Genomic DNA, 23042 nt, shown 5'->3' on the forward strand with positions numbered 1-23042 from the left:
TCTTTACTGTAAATTATTAAACTTCTTCACCGGTTGTCCATGCCAGGAAATAGAGATCAAGTCTCTGGCTGCTGAAGTAGAGAATCTGAAAAACGGTGGCCATCTAGGAGTTTCTCTGAATCTGGAAGACCTGCAGGAAGAAAACGCAAAATTGAAATACCGTCTGAATATACTCCGCAAGGTGAGTTGTTCTGCATAAAGATTGCATGTATAGTTGGGGATTTTCTGTTTTAAACATGTTGCTTTGTTGCTGTTAGATTCTAGAAAATAAAATATGAATTTCCCAGTTACATTGCCGATGTCCATAATATTCATTGTTTACACTGAGGTATTCCTGTTGTAGCTTGCTCTTATTTTTTGTAGTATCTTTTCAAAGATTAGAATAAGAGGTTTCTATGTTTTCTTAAACTATTGATAAGTAATCATTTGTCTTTTGTTGCCAAAAGCTAAGTCCTGTGGTAGATAGAGGATTTCAAATACACTATCAAAGAGCATATAGTCTTTACTTTTAACTTCCCATTTGTCTTTTGGTTGGTGGGGTATGCGGGTAATATAAAATATTTTTTCCAGTTCTTCTTTTCTAGCTTGCAATATTTTGCAGTTTCCTTACCACAAATGCCTTTTTCAGATTATGTGAAGGCAGCATCATGCTACTTTTCATTTTGTGGAGGTTGTTTTCTGATCTGAGCAGATCGAGAATTACCAAGTTTGAGCTGGTCTCGTTTATGACGTGTTTTATGTATTTTGAGAAGGGATAATAGTTATGTTTTTCACATTTAACTGTGCTCAGCCTGCTCTTTAGCTTCAGCTCTGAACGGGTCCTTTTGAATGATACAAGCACTGATTCACCAAACAACCTGACCACATATAAGAAATATCGTTGTGCACATTGATGAGTGCAAATTCAACTTTGTTATTCACAGTATATACATGTGCACTTGTTAATGGGTTTACTTTCTCATAAGAAGCTGAATGCCTGCAAACATGCAAGTTTGTGGGTGTAACAAAAACATTTGCAGTTAGTTTCCCACACTAAACTTCGTCAGAGATGTTCTTATTATTTTACAAAAGGAGGAAATCCATTTTCAAGGTCAGAAATTCGTGGCAATGCCCATGAAATTTGTGGGCTATATTGAAAGGGATTTCTCCACAGGAAAACGTTTTGTCAGATGGGGTACGGGGTTCAAAAAAAGATTTCTCTCCCTGAAAATTGGCAGACAGCACTAAGCCCCGTCCTACTATTGAAAATTTCATACACATCTGTTAAAAGCAGGGCAAAAGGGGTTTCGGTTGTTAGTAATGCTGCCAGCGTTTTGATGATTTGCTTGCAATTTGGTGACATATGCAACTGCATTTCGTGCCTCTTAAGCTTCGTGCAAAAATATCAAAGATAGGCAATGTAAACTATGACAGCCAGATGTCTTTGTCAAATAGTTCTGGCAATGTTTCATGAATCTGTGCGAAATGCAAAATACTAGACCGGGGATTATACGATGGTTGACAGACTCCATTCAGATTTGTCAAATGGCTGCACAATTGTTACCAAATAAGACAATCTGTACCTTTTAACTTTGCTGAAAGTTGGGGCCTACATTCATAGGGTGCTGTGCTAAATCACAGACTCTACGAAGCTGGCATTGCTGAAACACGGACTGGTCTTGATGCCGGGCCCCATACCAGCTTCGTGCAGTCTGTGATTGAGCACAGCACCCTGTGAATGCAGCCCATGACTTTCAGCAAAGTTAAAAGGTACAAATTGTCTTATTTGGTAACAATTTTGCAACCATTTGACAAATCTGAATAGAGTCTGTCAACCATCAGCTGGTTTGACTGGGGCGGATGGCTCTGCATGGGGGCCTCATTTTAGGACATTCTCTGTGCCTAAATGTTACTGTGTTGCACAGCTGATTTGGGTAGGATGGGGGAAGTTTTCTGCACCTCACATTTGCTGTAGATGATGGTGCGCCGCAGTGGGGGCAATTTGTTTTTCAATTTTCACTCGGTCCTTCATGGTTAAGATGCTTTGTACCTTGATACCCTCAAGGCAAACGCAGAAAACATGTTCAATTTCGTTATTTACCATTGAGTCTTAGAAACCTTGAAACTTTTGGTTTCCGCCTGATAAAACGTACTTGCATGTATTGTTTTGTATTGTAATTGCATGTATATAGCGCTTACGACCCCTGACGAGGCGTCGAAGCGCTTTTTCAGTCTGCAGGGTAATCCTATGCAGCACTCTTTATTTCCCCTTGGATCAGTTTGAAGCACCCGTACCCGAATACATACTCAATACCTGAACAATGATTTTGCAGGAGAAAATTATGCACCTTTGGTAATTTTTCCATATTTTGGGAATGTTTTAAGTTATGTTGATTACACACTTTTAATAAGGTGTGAACAAAACCCTCCGTTTTTAGGACGAAGGCAGCAAACTAGCTAAAAACAGTTTCGTCTTCGGAGTTACTGTGATTGTGTGCATGCATTCTCAGATAATAAATACTCACATAAAAAATAAATTTTGGAGAAAAATAGAAACGACTTTCAGCTCCGTAACTAACATTAACAGTCATTTCTTTCCGCCCTCAATGTTTTTTCATTGCTTTATGCTGTTGGGTTTCTTTGCTATTGATGCCTGATGCAATAACCTCGAAAGTTACACTTTGAAATAATGCAATGTTTAGGAGACATATGACCGGATTTGAAAGCCGGAATTAACTGCCAGACTAGTCCATATTTTTTTTACATTGTGGCCAAAGTCCAGGTCTGATGCAACTGCTGGGTGGTACCACTTTACTGTAAACTATGACACTTCTCCTCCCCGAGTATTCTGAGAAATAGATAACAAGCCTCTGCTGAAAGCAGTAGCCATACAAATAAACCCAGTGCCTACCCTTTCGGTCCTATCAATGTTAGCATGCCAAATCCTCCCTAGAAAAGTTGGGGGATTTCGTCTGGAAAAATAATTCGGTAAACAGAGCTACTGACGCATTTTACACCACAATTTGCAAATAAATTATCTAAAACGTCACAGTACTTACTGAAACATTTGAGTAGGCACTCGGCAGATAATCCAAAATCTCAAAGGAGTTTTACCAGCGGTTTAGGGGGTAAAAAGTGACTAAATTGTGAATTTTACAGAACAGTTTTAAATTAATTACCTTAAAATATCATATGCAATTCTGAAGTGGCACTCGAATGGTATAGGCATTTGGCTACTCAGGAGATTAAGCCTACAAGAACAAGTAAAAAAAAAAAAAAAGTGGGTGTAATATGATTTATTTTTCAATTGATTTTAAAATGGGTCAAAAGAATTAGGGCTTAAATCCAGTCCAAATATTCTGGTTATGACATTTGACAAATACAGATGTATATAACATATTTCTTCAGCGCAACCACCCTAGTTTTAGTTTCTCATCCTGCCCTTTCAGTTAGATTACTTCCTGAATTATGCCAGAGACCATGTTTTTGAGGGGTAATAGTGTAGAGAGTTTGATTCATATTTGAAATAGAAACATTATGGTAGTAACCTGCTCACATTGTGTGTAGCATGCTGTAGGTGTCGATAAGCTCTTCTGTGTCGCACATAGAGGTAGTACGTTATAAACAAATACTACAGTACAATAAATACATTCAAGGAAATGGTACTAGAATTACCTACGCCCAACTCGGAATGACCTGTTACTCATTTAATATATTATAAAGATGCAATCATTTTGTTCCTAGACATCAACAGTTCATGAAAAAAAGACACTTTATTTCCCACGTGCCAGATTTTCATTGTGGATAAATAAATGCAATTACCTTAACTAAAAGCGTGCACATTTTTGTACAATTACCTAAATAATAGTATTTTGTCAGTAAATGCACACATTTGGTTCCCGGATACCAGCTTGTCATTTTCTCCGAAAGTTCATATGGTCTATGTTGATAGAAGCTCTATTATTGTCATTTTTCGCAACTACATGCCAAGGACGCCATCATCTGCTAGTGGTAGCTACTAAAATGCAGTACACTCCCCCTTAGGGCATGATACTTGGCATAAGCCCTGGATGTATGGCAAATGATAGACATGGCCACCAATATGCCTTAGATGGCATGCATTGTGATGAAGATGTTGAAAATATACCTAAAAGGGCCACAATGCAGTATAATGTATTGAATTCCGGTAAAATTCTGAAAAAAAAGATTTCATTATGACAAAACCTCCATAATGCATGCAAGGCCCCTTATGCCAATAGGGCATCCTTCAGTCATGGTTACCATTATGCTTAAGATTTCTAAAGTATGGCATGGAGTGCCATTCTGACGCATTATATGCCCAAAATGTGCCAAGGAAGATGCTTTGTGCCATGGCCAACATATTACAGTGAAAGGACGTATCGATCTCTGCCGTTGTCAATGGCTCTGCAAATTCCAATTCCCTGTATTCTGCACACATCATTGGGTATTGTTGAATTCCCTGAAGGCATATTCTGTTCCTCCATCACTTGTGCTCTCTTTTGCTCCCACTGCACAACAAGTCGTAATAATGCTGAAATGATGATGTCGTTTGAGATATCAGAGATGTCATGAGCAGCTTATGCACAGCAGTTTGTGCAGTATACCATCACTTGGGAATTTGAATGATTTTTCTACCCTAAACGCAAAGTCAAATTAACTAGCTCCTTTCATGCATATTTTAAAAAAAAAACATTGTTATTTTAGCTTCAAATAAGCCTGTGCAGAGGAGCTACGCTAGCAAACAAGATGGCTGCTTAGGCTCCCGGCTCCGCCGACCTCCGTATCCTGCCAGATGATCCTTTCGTTAATCCTGTTTTTACGCCCGACCTCCTTGTGGATGAACTAATTCGCACTCCGTTGGTGCAATCCCGAAAACTTAATTGGCTTGTTTGACGGAGTTGTGTCGAGTTGAAGTTTGCAGCCTAGTCCAACAGGAGAGCTGGGGCCTCGAGTTTTCACCCAGCCGGGTTGCAGTTGAACAACATCGGCCGTGATAACCAAGCAGGGTCCGGTCTACCGCAGTGGAGGTCTTTTTTGCCCGATTTTGACGGCGGTCATTCTGAGTGACTAACATCGAGGGTGGAGTGATGTGACACGATAGTGGCTGTGGATGGGGGCCCCTGTCCCGCAGACCCGGTTTCCCCCTTGCCGGGGCTCGATGGGTCGGGGTCTTCGCTCGCGGCAGCGAAGTGCAGCTTGCTGCTGCAGGAACAGACCAGTCACCCTCCGACGCCATCCGTTCCCGCCATGTCTGTTCCCCCGGAGAAACCGGGCTCTCTGGGGGAAGTGAAAATGATCGGTACTGTGCGTGGAAAAATGGACCGGACGGAGCGTGAGCCGTCGCTAAGGACATTATTGGCAGCCATCGGGGCATTTCATTTAAATATGGAGGCCCGGATTCACAAAATGATTACGGGCATACCTGAGAAGGAGTGTGTGAAACCGGACCCTACTCCACTGCAAGAACTGCTGCCTGCTGCGATTTACAAGGCTACCATCTTGACCTTGGACGAGGACCCCGTGCGACAAGAAGCGCCGAAGCCCTCGGTCGGTATTCTGGAGATTCCTGAACCCGGTGTTTCGAACATTTTACTACATCTACCATCACTGCTGACTTTGGGAGAATCGATTGGCGTTACCTTCCCGGAGATTCCTGTTGGTAATTGTTTTTGGACTTCTGTTTCATCCTTTCCCTCTTTGATGACCACGCACTCGTGGAGAAAACAACATTGGAACTGTCCGTCCGTGAGGGAGCGTTTCTGGACTGATGGAGTCGTTGAGGAATCACTGACTTTGATTTTTGTTGGACTGAATTTTTTTGGACTCTTTCTGCGTTTTGATTATCCTGTAGAAGTGGTTGTCCTACCGGGAGGGTTTCGCATGATGGTTCGGAAGGGCCAAGGCTGAGTTCGATTGACCGGGGTTGGTACTATGGCCTTAATGGATGTGAGAATCGCGACTGTTGATCTAACGGAAGGCTGGGCGGTGTATTATAGCTCCCCCTAATTTACTGTTTTCGTGATTTCTGTAACATTGTATTTTCATCATAGGGGGTGCTTTTCTCAGGCGGGGGGGGGGGGGGGGGGGGGGAAGGGGACCGGGAGCTCATACGGAAATGCCCTCCCCCATGTCTTTCTCTTTTCTATTTTTAGAATTTAGTTAGTTTGGGCGACTGGCACACTGCTAGTTGGGGTTAGGCGATAGCCATATGCAGGGGTGCAGGGTGGGGGGATGGGTTTATTATTTTATTTCGGTTCTCATTCTTATGGTTTTCTTTTCTTCAATCTTCTCTTTGGCCTCTCCCTTATTAGCAATATTGGCGAAATATCCTGATCTTGTTTACCTTCCAGTGTCTGGTCGCCATGCTTTGTCTACTATTCTGATTTCATGGGTGGGCGGGTTTTGAGGGCCGGCGCTTAAATTGTATGTCGATTGTAATGCTACCAATCCTGCTTCGTGCTTATTAGCGCAGGCGTCTCAGCGATTCTTCTGTTACTGCAATTATATCCTGTCTTTGTACCTGTCCGCCCTATTATTATGTTGCAATGTATGGCACCCGATATGTCTATTCCGTTTTTCTTGTTTTAAAATAATAAAAAGATTTACAAACAAAAATAAGCCTGTGCACTATAACACTGTAATTAATACACAAGGATATGTCACATAATGCACAGAAATAATAAGTTCTTCCCAAACAGCTCACAACAGCTAATCATAAAACGATCCATTGAGCTCATCTTTCAATGTTTATAGTGGTTAAAACATTTTTATCCTTCTTTTATTTAATCTCAGGGAGGGGATAAGATGTGGGTACTCCTCCAAATATTGGCATGCTGGTATTTTACATCTACACTGTAAAACCCAAATGTGCTTATCAGGTAATTGACCCTTACACTATCACTTCACAAGCATTGCATCTCAATCCAACCCACTCATAGTGCTCATGGTGGAGTATGGTCAGTGCACTTCTCAAGGTTCAAGCAAAAATGTAATTCTATGTCGCTGCCATCACCAGTTGATGCAGCTTTCCTCCTGTGTTACAGAACACAGAGCCCCCAATCTTTGTCCATCTGCGCACATCTATTTTCCAGACATCGATCCTGAGAGCCACAGGCGATTTCTAGGTCAAGGCTATACCATACTTTACTATCAACAATGCTAGGTCAGCAAACTTTCATTCATATATTTTGCCTTCTTAGGCCTCAGCCTTAGCAAGTAACCTGTTAGTGTTTCCATTGTTGCTGATACCCTCTAGTAAGTTGTAAGTACTGAGCTTTTCTAAACCATACTGTAAAAAACACATTCTGCCTGTTCACATCCTGGACAGTCAGCCCTTTCAAACTTCTTACTGATCCTGTATGGAGTTACGTGTGTCTGATGGCAGTAATTACATTGAATACATTTAAATTTATCATTCCAAGATACTACTTTCTGTAGAATCCTTAGCTGTAGACCATTTTTCATCTGAAAATTATGATCCAGTGTCTACCTCCCATCTCAGTTGCTGATCATTAGTAAATAAGTGTCACTCACACTTTAGTTATTAGCAGCTTTCTTGGGCCTAGTCCTTATTTCCTCCGCCCATCAGTGGGACTTGTGCGGCATGTGTTGTAGTTATTTTCAGCTACTGTTTCCCAACAGTTTTGCACGTCAATACCACTGGTGAAAGAGATAGTCCTCCCTTAGATATCACCAAATGTTGTTCGATATCATCAAAGTCCATATATCCGTGTCCGGAATCATGGTCCTTTCTGTGTCTGTTTTTCTTACTGATATCCATTTAGCTGCCTGATAATGTAATTCAAAATTAGGTAGTCTGACTCCTCCTTCCCTACATAAGAAACTGAGCTTTTAAGGTCTCGCTACAACGAACGTGCTGAAAGCGCGTTCTCGCAGTGAGAACTATAGTCGGCGTCTCAGCCGAAAAAACGTGACGAAGGGAGACAAGAGCTTGCCGCGCGCCCAGTATTCCCTATGGCGGCGTCGGATTCCGACGCGCGCCTTCGGATCGGGTCGCGCGCGTGAGCTTCTACTGTAGACAGCTCACGTGACGTCGCGCGGCCCAATCCCAAGGTGCGCGCCGGAATCGTCTCCCCTCGTTGTTGTCGGCTGAGCCTGCAGGCGCGTGTCGGTCTGGGCGTTCCTTTGGCATGCCGGACATTCCTGCGGGCAGAGCCCGCCGCCGGCGCTGAGACTGGTGATTTTTTAATTTCACTGCGCGTACTCTTTATTAACTTTTGCGGCCGCGCCTGTCTTTCAGCGCCTGTTTTAATTAGCAGCTTGTTCTCCCATGCACCCGAACTCTCGGTTTCCTGGGGCCTGGTATCTGTCTCATATTGCCCCTTCTGCCATTTGCTCTTTCCCTCTTCCTTCTTCTCTCTACTACCGCTGTTTCCTTCTAGCCGTCTCCTCTCGCCTTTCCTGGCTTCTCTCTCCTTGCCGGGGTTTTTGTGCGGATTCTTTTCTCATGACTCCCTGGTCATACGATCATGAGAGAGCCCGGAGTCCCCTGGGTCTGCCGGGGTTAGCCACGCTGCAGGTGAAGGGCTGAGTCACTGCAGCTCACTGTGCTTGGTGATAATATTTACCAACACAGCTCAGCGAGGCTCTATTTCTAGTCATGAATGCATTGTAGAACCCCCCCCCCACCCACCGTTTAAAAAAAGATAACCGGGTGCGTTGGCATTGTTTTATTAAACAAGGTCTCCAGCCGAGCACATTAATGCGCATTCATGTTATCCCCCTGCTCACATTTGGTGGCATCTCCTAGGGTAATAAATACTCTGTAATGACCATTCAGAAGCTCCTCTCAGGTACGAGCTGTCAGTGAGAGTGTTCCAAGTAAAGCACTGTCTCTCTCCCTCACACCCGCTTTCTCACCGGGTACCCAGTGCAAATATTCATTATTAAATGAGGGAAGCCATGCCTTTGCTGTAACCTGTCACCAGTTAACAAAACAAATGTGCCATGCTCCCTGTTTACTTAGTATATTTGCAGAAATAGATGCAATGTTTAAAGCTGGAGCGTAGTTCCCTGTTGCACAGGTGTCAAGCGTCTCAATTAGTTATGGAACAAACCAAACGACTGTCTTTGGGGGGCGCTTTGCACAACCGTGTGCATGGCGGGCGCGGGGTCCGAACAGTAAATATTCAAACATTAAATCTTGACATAACAGTTCTATATTTCTGACAAGGCATTCACGACTGGAGGAACTCACTCTGCTGCGCCCACACAATTGAGAAAAACATTTAACAATTCAGCTACTATGTCAGCTGTTAAACACTGGCTTGAGTTTTTTAAATCCTAGCATACAAAGTATGAGATATTTTATGATCTGGTTAACGGTGAGAGAATTACATTATTCCGTATTAATACTTTAAATGAGTTTTAAGTCAAACAAAGTTTCCAATCAAACCCTTGGAAGAAAACACTCACACTTTCATAGTCAATAATATAGGATATTAAAACAAATGGGAGAGGATGTCAACACCATCCCCAAGAGAAAAGAAGTGACTCAAATAAGATATTCAGGTCTGGCCTACATTTAGCTTCAGCTGTGTATTGTTCATATTGATGTATAGTGTACAACAGAATGCATAGCGTAAGTCCACTGCTTATGTCTATGTGGTTTGCTTGCCACATATTCATTGCCTTTCCTTCCTCAGCTTGTGTTTGTCCCTACCCTGGAGTGGAGATGTTTTACAATGTTTTGGACTAGATGAGTTCAATATTTTAATGCTACTTTCTTATTTTCCTCATCATTTGACAAAGTTACATGGGGTTTCATTCACTACCTCTCCCACATGCCTCTTTCCCATACCCCTTAACCCCTGCACTCCATGTTGCCCCATCCACCTCGTTGCATCCCAAAATCCTCCCCGTTCTGCCATGTTGCTTAGCGCCCCCAGTGCTCTGACGACTCACACGCTTCCCCATCCCTTTGTATTTTGGGGGCACAGCAGCTGCAATTTACTACTGTGTTGCTCCCTTCTCTAGATTATGCTTCCATGCACACTTGAAAAAATTTTAAAGCTCCAATGTGGCAATTGCCATCCTGAAATGGTAAATGAAAAGTTTACCACGAAGAAGACTGCTGCTGCACCATGGCACACGTGCTATGCCGTTGATGCAGGCAATGCACATGCATCATCACACTGTTGCTTCACTTGCCTCTCCCCACCCTGTCGACCCCCAGTATTCGAGTTATAGTTCATTTCCTTTTTAGAAAAAAAAAATTTCCCGTGAGGGACTGGAAGCTGCAGGCTGTTACTAGGCTGCTTGCTTTTTTAGGTCAAGCCTGGGCAGCGCATGTGCTGCTCTGCGAGGCATGCTGTACTAGAGTATAGCCTTGATGCCCGCAAACCCTCCACCCATATTTGTCATTGGATTGTGTCAATGTCCTTCATAAATGCTGGCTTCTGATTCGTTAATAGCCTTGTTAATCACTCCTTAGTACCGCCTTGTCTTCATTTTTAACCTCCCATGAGGACTGACCCTTTTACTTCTGTTACACGCTACGTCTTATTTAGCCTCTAAGCCCCATTTTCTTTAATGAGTTTCTCCTGCTGCAGGCACAACATGATTTCCTGCAACATTCAGTGCACCATGCGTGCCTTCACTTTCCAAGCAGCCCGGGACAATGGCTTCTGCTTATTTGAAATGAAATTGTTCTCGCATTTACAAGAGTTTAAGCTATTGGCATTGTAAATGACAATGCCTTTTATTTATGTGTTAATTATCATAACAGAAAAATAAAAGACATTGTCGTTTACAATGCCAATAGCTTAAACTCTAGCAAATGCGAGACCTATTGCATTGCAAATGCTTGTTCTATTGCCATTCAGCATCTACTTGTGCCCCATATCAATTCAACAATCAGTGGTTGGAGCTCCATGAAAATGCTCTGCGGCTTAATAACTGCCCCTGTAACAAAATGGTGCAACAGGTGTAGTTGCATAACCTTTTTTGAGAGGTATTCTCAGCCTATGAGTGACAGTGGAAGATTACACTAAAAAAGATAATTGAGCTTGTGAACACCATGAGCTCTCTGCGTACATTGCCATCGATCACACGTGCCCAATACTATATATCCATACCCCCAAGTATGTAAACGTGATATGTGTCAACATTTGTTGATCGCATTGTACAAATAATAATGTCTAGTTCTTTGATACGTCAATGGGCAAATAAGGAATTTCTCCAGTGTCACCCTTTGACTTAAAAAAAGACATAACATTGTCCTGTTCCCAATTGCTTTTGGAGCCAAATAAACTTTCAAGTTTCAAATAAATTTAAGGACATCAATGTTATGTTAAGCGTAATAGTTTGTCACAGCTCTCCAGCCTATTTGAACTGGCTAGAGGCTGTTTTGGCAGAACAAATAATTGTGTGGAGAGGAGGGAGGTCTTTATCTATACCTTTGGCCCATTGGTAGGAAATAACCTCCTCGAATTGGAGCACTTGAAACTGGAAGTTCTTTCTGTAATGAGAAGTTCGATCTAGACTTTTATACATATTCTGTATGCTCCATAACCAGGACTAGATGTTCCCACCTGGGAGTCTCAAAGTGTGCTGCATGAGTGTTTCCTTGCTGATCATGATCTAGGTTTGGTGTCATCACCACCATCATCATCATCATCATCATCATCATCATCATCATCACCAGTACTACCTTAGGAAAAGCTCACCAAATTCCCAAGCATGGTACTAGATCGCTTTCAGTTGAGAAGTCTGCAGGTTTTCATATGTTGCAAAACATTCTGCAGGGGGACTGTCAGAGGATAAGGTTTTTATTTATAGCTGGCCAGTTTTTAACTTTAGCTGAGGTGAGCTGTGCATCCATGTGAATCCTCTTCTCTGGTGTATGCCTAGAATGGCACATTTCCACCAGAACTGGCAGAACCTGTTCTGTGTGTACACTAGGCAGTGCCGTCTTGTATAGTATGCTCAATATTGCTCCCTCAAAGTGTTGTCGCAGGAAGTCAGATCGTTTCTGAGTTTATGTGCTGCACTAATACGTGACCCAATCTGTGGTCTTCCGAGAGCTGCCTGCCCGTAAATTCAAAGAATTCTAAACATTTAAGCCTGTCAGTGCTCTACAGTTTTTCTTTTTATATGTCAACAACAATGCTTGAGCTGAGGTTCAATCACAAACCAGTTCTCAGTGATTTGCTTTCCAGTTTCCAGCTGGTTCACTTCTCTAAGTACAATTGTCCAAGCAATGTTGACCATTAATGCATGATCTTCTGTTCCCTTAAAGGCCTCCCATTCAATCCCTACATTACCCACTGAGTTCTCAAAGTCCTTCAATTATACTTTATCCTAGGGTGCATCCGAAAGCGGAGTCTTTCACAGTAGCTTCATGCTGACGACATTATGGATGTAGTCAGCCTGTTCCAACCAACAGTAATTAGAAGCTTGCAACGGTCCTATATTGTCCTGCTTAAGCATTCAGCAAGCAGAGTTGTATGCAACCTGTGATGCAGGGCCAAAAATGCATCCAATCTGCTATGGAGGTCGTACACTGGGCAGTACAAAAAATAATTATTCTATCAGTAGGTGTTCTATTTTCCAAAGATCATGCAAACCCCAATTCACCATCCACCGTATACCATCTATGCTGCAAGTTTTACACTAGTCATCATGGAAAGTGACAAATGCAATCTGTTCCACTCGGTGTGAGCCCCATAATTATAATCACCACACTATATTATTGGAATAGAATCATCTAGCAGCAACTGTTATGCTATTTTGTCCAGAAATAAAACCGAGGGCAATGTCTGGGAATATATAGGCAATAGTTATGGAGACCTACCATCCAGATGTCTTTTGCCCACTCAGTGTCTCCTAGAAAAGGGACCCCATGCCTTACATAAATAGGAGCCAACTTGCCTATGCTGACTTAGTTGATCCAGACACATGAAATTGCCATTGACTCCAAAGCATAACACATTCTGCACTTATCTGCACTTATACCGCGTTCAGCTGCCCCAGCAAAGGGGCGTCCCAACGCTTCAAAAGGTACACAAAACACAACTCAGTTAAAAGGCCAGAAAATGGAGCAACAGTAAAGCAAATTAATAAAGACTAAACGAATAAAAAAGTCTTGATGGCGCGTCTGAACAGCAAGAGGTCTTCAAGGGCCCGGGTGTGGGGGGGGAGAGAGTTCCACAACTTCGCCGCCAGCACCCGAAAGGAGCGACCACCGGCTCTGCTCAGCCTGAAGCGCGGGACAACTGACAGATTTTGGCCCAGGGATCTAAGGGTTCGAGAGGGTACATAAGGCACCAGCAGGTTCTCCAGTATTTGAGGAGATGTACCCTTGACTTCTCCTTCGGTCGACAGTGCGCATGGGCTTCGGCTCCATCGTTAGTGTTTTTTTTCGCCATCGGGTTCGGATGTGACTTGCTGCGCTCTAGACCAGCATCGTTATTGAACCCCCTTCGATGCGCAATCACAGTTAACCAGCAGTATTGTTTTGATCGCATGCCTTTGACGCGCACCCTCGACAACTTCCATTACACTTCGACGCCTGCGATCCTCGACGTTGGCCGTTTGGCCTCCCTGCGCCGATAGAGACGGACGTCGATGGAATGGACTCCATGTAAAAAAATGTCCACAGTGTGGTGCTAAGTTTCTACACTCAGACCTCCATCCCGTTTCCAATCTGTGCCTCTCTCCGGAACATCGAGAGGACGATTGTAAAGCTTGCCTCTCATTTAAATCCAAAAAGACCATCCAGGATCGTCTAGCTCGATGCCGCGACATGCAGCGAGGCACAGGTTCCATTCTGGACATCTTTCTTCCAGGTCCCGACAACCTTAGGAGCCAGAAGAGATTCTGGACTCCTAAGTAGACGTCTCTGATGCCGAAGATGACATCACCCCAGCTCAAAGGGACGTGAGTACTGAAACCCCAGCCCCGACCAAGTCCATACCAACGGCTCTGGTAACACCTTCGCCTTTGGGCTAAGGTTCACACCGTACAAAAACTTTAAACGCCCGCCTTGTGGCTCGGCACTGAAGGACAAACAAAAGCCATCCGGCTCAAGCCAACCATCCAGTACCGAAAAAACACCTTCGGCACGAAAGCTAAGTCGTCTGAGTTGCCACACCCGCTTCCACAGGCACTGGGAAAATATTTGGCACCGAAATAGATTCCTCGGCACCAAAGCACTCAGATAAAGCATCGGCACTGAAGCAACCGGATAAAGCATCGGCGCCGAAGCAGCCGTATAGCCACTGGCACCGAAACAGCTGGATGCAACCTCCGCACCGAGGCACACACACAAATCTTCCACACCGAAACACAAAGAAAAGACTTTCGTACCGAAAGCTTCAGAGCCAAGACCATCTACAGACAAGGCACCGAAAGCTTCGGAATCGGGAAAGGATGCTGTACCAGACAATGTCCTAAAACAGCTCCCAACGAGAAATCTTCCCCGCCAAGCAAAGATATCGATCCCGAAGACCTTTTCTTTCCGGATCCCAAACAGACTTCTATCTTTATTAACCCAAAGACTGGTCACATAGTCACCAAGCCACCTACAAAGAGAAAACCAGAACATTTGCCGCAAGCTCCAGTTCCTCCAAAGAAAATTCATATAGCTACTAACACTTTACCTCCACCACCAGTTAGCCCTAATTTAATTATTTCGCCACCACACTCTCCACAGTCAGAGTATAGTGACAATTCACAGGGGCTGGGCAATTAGATGAAGACGTAATGCCATTAGATCCTGCTGATTCACCACAGGAGCCAGACCCATGGCATGATTATAATACTGATCCTGATTTAACAAATGATCTGGACATCTACCCCTCAAAACCATCTCCAACAGAGGACAATGTAGGGTTTGCCCAGCTAATCAACAGAGCAGCTACATACCACAAGGTCAACCTTCATTCAGACCCTGTGGAAGAGGATTTTTTATTGGAAACTTTTGCCCAACCACAAAAATCTACTCATGTCTTACCCATGCTACAAGGCCTTCTTAGACATGCTTCTGAGGTGTTCAAAGACCCAGTTAGAGCTAGGGTTCCTAACCCCAGAGTAGATAAAAAATACAAAGAAGCTCCCACTGACCCTATGTACATCAAGGCCCAACTTCCCTTAGATTCATTATTAGTTGCTAATGCAGGCAAAAGGGCAAACTCCCAAGGGTCAGGTGACACACCACCTCCTGCCAAGGAATCTAAGTTATTAGACGCGTCAGGTAAACGCATGGCGTCTCAAGCCGCAAATTCAAGGAAGATAGCAAACACACAAGCTCTTCTAGCAAGATATAATAGGGCTCACTATGATGAGCTGGAAAAGCTCATCCAACATCTGCCCCAAGAATATAAGGACAAAGCTAATGACCTTATACAAGAAGGCAAGATTATAACCAATACTTCAATCAAATGTGCGCTTGACGCAGCAAACACCACGTCGCGTGCCATAAATACTAGTGTTCTGCTACGTAGACATGCCTGGCTCAGGGTCTCTGGGTTTAAGCAAGAGGTGCAAAATACCATTGTAAATCAACCATTTGATCAAGAGCACCTCTTTGAACCTGCAGTCAGCACATCTTTAGAAAAAAATAAAAAAGACACAGAAACAGCAAAGTCTATGGGAGCCTTACAGTCACCATCTGCCAGAGGCTCCTTTTGTCGCTTCTTTTATAGAGCAGGTTCCAAAACAAATACATCAGAATACCCCACATCATCCTATAAAAGTCCCAACCAGGGATCCTTTTCTAGGGGATACAATCGAGGATTTTACAGAGGTAACAACAATAATGGTAGAGGCAGAGGTAATAACACGTGCAACTCCCCAACAATAAACAGTGACTTCCCTGCACTTCCCCCCGATCATCCCACTCCTTTCGGGGGATGCCTCTCACAGTTCCTACCTGTCTGGAATGCCATCACAACAGACAAATGGGTAAGACAAATTATCCAGTATGGTTATTGCCTGGAACTTACTTCAAAAAACCACCACTGGGTCTGGGCTCCCAACAGCACAGCTTAGCCACAAGCTACTAGTAAACAACAAGAGATGCCAGTGCCGCTACTCAATTAGACAAAACCTTTTTCTCCCAAAACATCTGAATAAAACAATATGCTTTGTATTCTTATTTACTTTCAGTTATTTTATTTTGTTCAATACTTATTTTTACTCTTATTATTGTTTTTTTAGTTTTCCAACTTTACATTTTTTAAGACCTTATGTACACAACAAAAACATTATTACTCACAAAAACATTTCTACATTTCAAAAAGGATCATTCAAACAATCAATCATACCTCTCTCTTACCATTACAGACAGCATAAATGTACTAAATATCTGCTGGAATTAAATTATTCACAGCACAGCCATTAACAATTTACTTTCTCAAAAATAAGCCTATTCTTTTCCAATTTCTTTAGCTTATTCTATCCTTTTGGCTTTTTACAGTCTTCATGTTTCGAACTCGTGTTGTTAAGGAGTTCTCATCAGGACCATAGTCTGCAAAAAAGTAAAACAACCTTTCTTTAGGACATATATCTTTTCTTTCTATTTGCATACTGCCACCTCCTTTACTGCTAGCCTCCTTATCTTACCTCTTTTGTATCAGAACGCAGGGGATGTGAGTTTGCCCCCGACGTGCAATAAATTCTATTGCAAGGAAAATGCAGAAAGTCACAACCCACATTCAACATTGAGCATCCATATACATCCAACACCATTGTCGTGCCACTTACTTTTATGTATATTGAGTGTCCGACTTTGTTTACTCAACTGCCTGGCTCTCTAACAAAGAAAAGAACCAATAAGTTGTGATTTACAACTTAGCCACGCTGTCACTTCTACACCCCCAACATTCCTCCAAGACCGCGTCCAATGTCATTAGAACACCTGACGCTCCTCAAGCAGGAAGTCTTAGAAATGTTGCAAAAAGATGCAACAGAGCCGGTTCCTCTACTTCATCAGGGCACAGGAGTATACTCCCTTTATTTTCTAATTGCAAAGTAGGACGGCTCTCTAAGACCAATACTGGACCTCAGACCGCTCAACTTTTACATTCAATCAGACCACTTCCACATGGTCACTTTAGAAGTACTTCCACTACTACAGCAAGGCGACTTTCTCTCCAGTATAGATTTAAAGGAGCCTACTTCCACATCCCAATACATCCTGCTCACAGGAAGTATCTCAGATTTGTGGTAGATGGTCAACTCTACCAGTTCAAGGTGCTCCCATTCAGAGTCACTACAGCACCCAAGGTTTTCACCAAATGCCTTGCGGTGGTTGCCGCCCATCTCAGAAGACAACAAATTCATGTCTTCCCCTACCTAGACGATTGGATCATAAAAGCAAACTCCCACAACAGCTGTCTTCAACAAACACTTTGGACAATACAGTTGCTTCACAGTCTGGGATTCACAATAAATCTAGGCAAATCTCATCTCCAACCGTTTACAATGCAACAATATCTAGGGGCTACAGTGAATACTTCCACAGCCCTAGCATATCCCAGTCCCAGCATTTCCCTGTGCTATCAGGATTAATGCTATACAAATCATAGTTCAAAGATTTCAACCGCAACACTCACTACCAGCAAGTGTACATGCAGCTAATAGGAATGATGGCATCTTGCATTTTTCTCGTCCCTCCTGCAAGATTGCAAATGTGCCCATTACAAGAATGTCTAGCACATCTGTGGAACCAGGCTCAAGGTCAACTAACAGATCTGGTGTTGGTGGACGACCGCACCCATCGCTCTCTGCAGTGGTGGACCACAAAAACCTTTCCAAAGGGCGGTCGTCCCTCGAGCCAGTTCCACAGATAGTGCTAACAACAGATGCATCATTCACCGGCTGGGGAACACATCTCCAAAACCATACCATTCAAGGTTTATGGACCTCTCAACAAAAACAATTCCACATCAACTACCTGTAATTTTTGGCAATCTCTCTAGTGTTGGAGTCTTTTCAACCGCAACTGCTAGGCAAAGCTGCCCTAATCCGTACAGACAACATGACAGCAATGTATTACATACAAAAACAGGGTGGGACATACTCTCCAGTTATCCCGTCTAGCACAGAGCATCTGGAGATGGGCCATTCCACAGAAGATATACTTCTTAGCAGAACACCTACCAGGAGTTAGCGGATCTTCTCAGCCGTCAAACACAACAGATCCACAAATGGGAACTTCATCCTCAAGTTCTTCTTCCATTCTTTCACATGTGGGGACATCCAGACATAGATTTGTTCGCCACACATCAAAACTCAAAAGGCCCAAGCTTCGAATCCAGATATTCACACCCATTGTCCAAAGGCAATGCACCATGGATTAATTGGTCAGGCAAATTTGCTTACGCTTTTCTGCCTCTCCCACTAATTTTATTGCTAGTGAGGAAACTCCAACAGCATTCCCTCACAATGATGCTGGTTGCTCCAACATGTGCAAGACAACCATGGTTCACAACTCTATTGGAACTATCAGTAGTACCACATCAAAAGCTGCACCTCTCACCCAAGCTTCTCAGTCAGAACCATGGAGAGATAAGACACCCAGATCCCAGTCAGCACAGCCTTGCGATCTGACTCCTGAAATCCTAGAGTTCGGCTACCTTAATCTTCTGCCAGACTGTATGAATGTTATCAAAGAAGCTAGACGCCCTACAACAAGGGCGTGCTATGCAGCAAATCGGAAGAGGTTTGTCATTTATTGCTCTCACAACAAAATTTACCCACTAGATGCTTCCATTCAAAACATTATCTGTTACCTTTTGCATCTAAAACAATGTAACCTGGCGTATACATCTATAAGACTACATTTCGCTGCCAAAGCGGCTTACTTGCAAAACAGACAACATTTGTCTTTGTTTAGAGTTCCCGCGATCAAAGCTTTTATGGAGGGACTTAACAGAATAATTCCACCAAGAGCTCCACCCTCTCCAATGTGGAATCTTAATATAGTCCTTACTAGACTAATGGGTCCTCCTTTTGAACCTTTACAAAAATGTGAACAACAGTACCTTACTTGGAAAGTAGCATTTTTAGTCGCCATCACATCTCACAGAAGAGTGAGCGAGCCCCAGGCATTAACCATACAAAAACCATTCTTACAAATCCATCATAACAAAGTGGTTCTTAGAACAAACCCAAAATTTTTACCCAAAGTAGTATCTGCCTTCCATTTAAACCAGTCTGTTGAACTACCAGTATTCTTCCCTCAACCAGACTCCGTGGCAGTAAGAGCTCTACATACCCTTGAGGTTAAAAGAGCATTACTTTACTACATTGAAAGAACAAAATCCTTTAGGAACACCAAACAACTTTTCGTAGCTTTCTCCCCACCTAATGAGGGCAATCCTATATCCAAGACAGGAATTGCAAGGTGGATTGTAAAATGCATACAAATATGCTACCTTAAAGCCAAACGCACGTTAACCATTCCCCTTAGAGCTCATTCTACACGTAAACTACAGGCATCTATGGCATTCTTAAGGAACATTCCCCTAGATGACATATGTAAAGCAGCAACTTGGGCCACACCACACGCCTTCACAAAATACTATTGTGTAGATGTGCAAGCAAAACAAGCTAGTGTGGGCCAGGCTGTATTAAAAACACTTTTTCAAACTACTGCAACAGATACACGTAGCCACCGCTAACGAGGATACTGCTATATAGTCTATGCATAGTGTACATTCTGCAGCTCATATGCCTCCAACGGAAAATGCTACCTACCAGTATGCATCTGTTCTTGGCATGTAGAGCTGCAGAGTTGTACATGCCCACCCTCCTCCCAGGATACCTCTATCTGATTAGTGTTATCTTAATTAGATACATCACACATGGACATCTTTCTATTTCTCACTACTCCATCTAACCCTACTGGCAAAACAATCTAACGATGGAGCCGAAGCCCACACGCAGTCGACTAAAGGAGAGGTCACCAAACTCTTGACTACAAGACTTCGAAGGCAAAAACAACATGCAAACATCTGAGTCCAACACCAGATGGCGATCTATGCATAGTGTACAACTCTGCAGCTCTACATGCCAAGAACAGATGCATATTGGTAAAAAGCATTTTCCTTATATTTCGTCGACGGGATATACATCACTGTTGTGATGGAGTAACTGGTCCGCCCACATCTGAATCAGACTCTTTGCCTGGCTGCCTAGCTAATGCTCCAGACTGCCCCCTGTTTACATCTCAGTACAGCCCAATCATTACCACCATAGTCTTATATCCTAGGCTGGAGGGAAGGTGGTGCTATGTCCTTACAAACATCTTGTTATCCGTACCCTGGGTTGTAAGGCTTACTGTTAAAATATTAAACTGGAAAGGTCTTTTGAAGACAGATGTCAGGAAAAGCGGTAGGTTGGGATGGTGTCCGACATCTGCCTATATGCTGAAAAGTGAAATTCACAAATGTATAACTGGGTTCATGGGATTGTGACCTAAAAAGTAACATTTGGTTTAGCACAATAATTTGGTGCTTTGCGCACAGGAAGACGCTTTAAATTGTTTTAACTTTTACTGGTCCTGCTAATGAGTGCAAAGATTGTGTAGTACTTAAGCTTTCACAATCCTAAAAGCTGGTGCTCCACCTGCAGAATGAAATGAAATGAAATGAAATATCGTACTTGTATAGCGCACTGTTACCCCAGCTGGGGTGTCCTGGCGCTGTACTCATACCGCTGTGGAACCCTTCCTGGCTTTTCCCTGTGAGATGCCCATTCCTGGGCACCCCTAAGGTGAAGCCAGGCATCCCAGCGCTGTTGGGGCCGTTGTGGAGATTAAGCAAGCTACTGCCCAGAGTTGCAGCGTGGGACCCATGATTAGATTAGGCACTGAGGCGAGAATTATCAGGTCCGAGGAAATTAAGCCCAAGACGCGCCGAGGCGGGAATTGAGCCCTGGTCCCGGGCCAGACCTCTGCATCAAGGTCTGCCGCTCTAATCATTGAGCCACACTTCTCCACAGAATGGGTCTGTGTAGAGCCCTAAACATATTGTCAAGAAAGGGACCCAGATGCAGAGAATATACTTCTAGTGCCAGTAAGCTGCAGGTAAGCTGCAGTTCAAAGAAACATAAACATTTATTGTATTATAAAATGGAAGGGCTTAATATATAGTTCTTGGCTGTGTAACAGGTGAAACTGTTCCAATAGAAACACTCTTTTTCCTAGCAAAACTGTACATTATTCCAAATGTATGTATGTATTCATTCTTACAATCTGTTTGTTGTGATTTCCTGCAGAGTCTTGAGGAGGAGAGAAATAAGCCCACCAAAAGCATGATTAACATCAATTCGCGCCTGCAGTCGATATTTGGAGATGCAATTAAAGCAGCCTTCCCGGAGATGGAAAACCCTCCTCTCGCCGTCACACCAAGCCAGCAGCCTAAATTTGGAGACTACCAATGTAACAGCGTCATGAGCATGACACAGGCGAGTTACATGTCTTGTTCACATTACATAGAATGGTACCCATTCCAAGACCACTTCCCATGGCCTCTCAGTACCTGTAACCTAGACAGAAGGTGTGTTGAAGGTACTACGTTCAGTTGCACAGATTACAAAGCCCTGTTAGGGTTTGAGCTTTTTTCTTAGGCTCCAAATCCTTTTCCCGTCAACATTTAGTAATCCCTGTAATCTTGCTCAGCCACAGCACTTTCATTTCACAAAAAACAATAATTGTGAGTAGCGACGCTGTCCATTAGATGGGGCTTTGTAAAACACTGCTCCTTTGTTTGTTCGGTTTATTTTTAGTCTTAATCAGCCATCTTTGGTGCATTAAATAGCAATATTAAAGGGATGAACTTGGTTTGTTGCTGTTCATGATTGGCAGTTGTTTACTACTATTAAGAGATTTTAAATTGTTTCTCACAGATGAGTTTGATATACATTATAAAGATGGTGTATTTGGGAAAGTGTGATAATTCTGTTAGGTTTCAGTAACTATAAATAAGAACTTATAAACCCACAAACGTAAGAAGATGTGTAACAAATGCTTATTCAAGGAGAGAATCAACACGTTTGAAAAGGAATCAGACCTGCTTTTTTTGCAACGACTTTAAATGCTCACCAACGTCTGTGGGCTCTGCTTGCACACCTAAAGCCGAAGAGATGGGAAGATTTCTGCCTAACAAAGACTGATGTAATTAAGCTGATTGAGATATTTGTCATAACCTTAAGTCATCATTCTAAGTTTCATGTGGTAGTATGCCACAGATATTGCTTTTTTCGTTGTTGAGTTAATGTTGGTACTACCAGTCAATATATAAATAACTGATTTATGTGAGAGCTATACTAAGATTTGCACCCAAAAAGTATCTTCAAAAAGAATCTTGTTACCTAAAAGTGAAAATATTTGGAATCCTTACTAAATTAAGTATTATGGCCATAAGAACGATTTTAATGTGATGTTGCCAAGGGGAATTGCGGAAATGTTTTCTTATTTGGTTGTCTGTTTTCCCGGAAAGGTCGTGAGCTGCATTTTAACTAATATGAATTGGAGTAATATCTACAATGTATCAAAACACAAAATGTCCAGTTGGAACCCTAAGCAGTTTTCTTTTCCTGCTCTTCATTCTTTAGTTACAAGAGACTGAGTCGTCCATTTTTGGCTTAGGCACCTTCTGCTGAAGTTATTGGGATATGAACAATGCCTTTCTCCAAGTATGTTTGAAATGAGTTGAACATGATGCCCACCAGACCTACTTTGTTATGCATGGGAATTAGGAATGATAAAAGGGCACCTTTTAATTTTTATGTTGGCTTCTTGTCCATAGACTCCCTTCCACCCAGGGTCATTTTCAAGATCTTCCTGATAGCAGATCTGGTTGTGATCTAAATCTGTGTGTTTATTTAGCTTCTAATTAAGTTTTCAGTTCTTAACATAGTTTGGTAAGTTTATGTTTCTAAATTATATATGTTTTTAACCAGGGAATAATATGAAGTTGTTTCAGTAAGGGCTATGTCTGGCATAGATTCGGAAATAAATATGCACCTCTGAATGGACCCTCTTAAGAAAAGTCTATGGGCAGTTTCTCACCTAG

General features: G+C 42.8%; 1 protein-coding gene across 2 annotated transcripts in view; it reads left to right on the plus strand.

The window, feature by feature from the left end:
• The window catches only part of RARS1 (arginyl-tRNA synthetase 1), a 209097-nt gene that overhangs the window by 33061 nt on the left and 152994 nt on the right, over positions 1 to 23042 (plus strand). For both annotated transcript variants that reach the window (XM_086931412.1, XM_086931413.1), the window contains exons 2-3: positions 47 to 181; positions 21244 to 21432. In XM_086931412.1, the coding sequence (XP_086787538.1) occupies positions 47 to 181; positions 21244 to 21432 (324 nt within the window). The remainder of the gene's footprint in view (positions 1 to 46; positions 182 to 21243; positions 21433 to 23042) is intronic.

Source organism: Lissotriton vulgaris, chromosome 7 (genome assembly GCF_964263255.1).
Source record: "Lissotriton vulgaris chromosome 7, aLisVul1.2, whole genome shotgun sequence".
NCBI lineage: Eukaryota > Metazoa > Chordata > Amphibia > Caudata > Salamandridae > Lissotriton > Lissotriton vulgaris.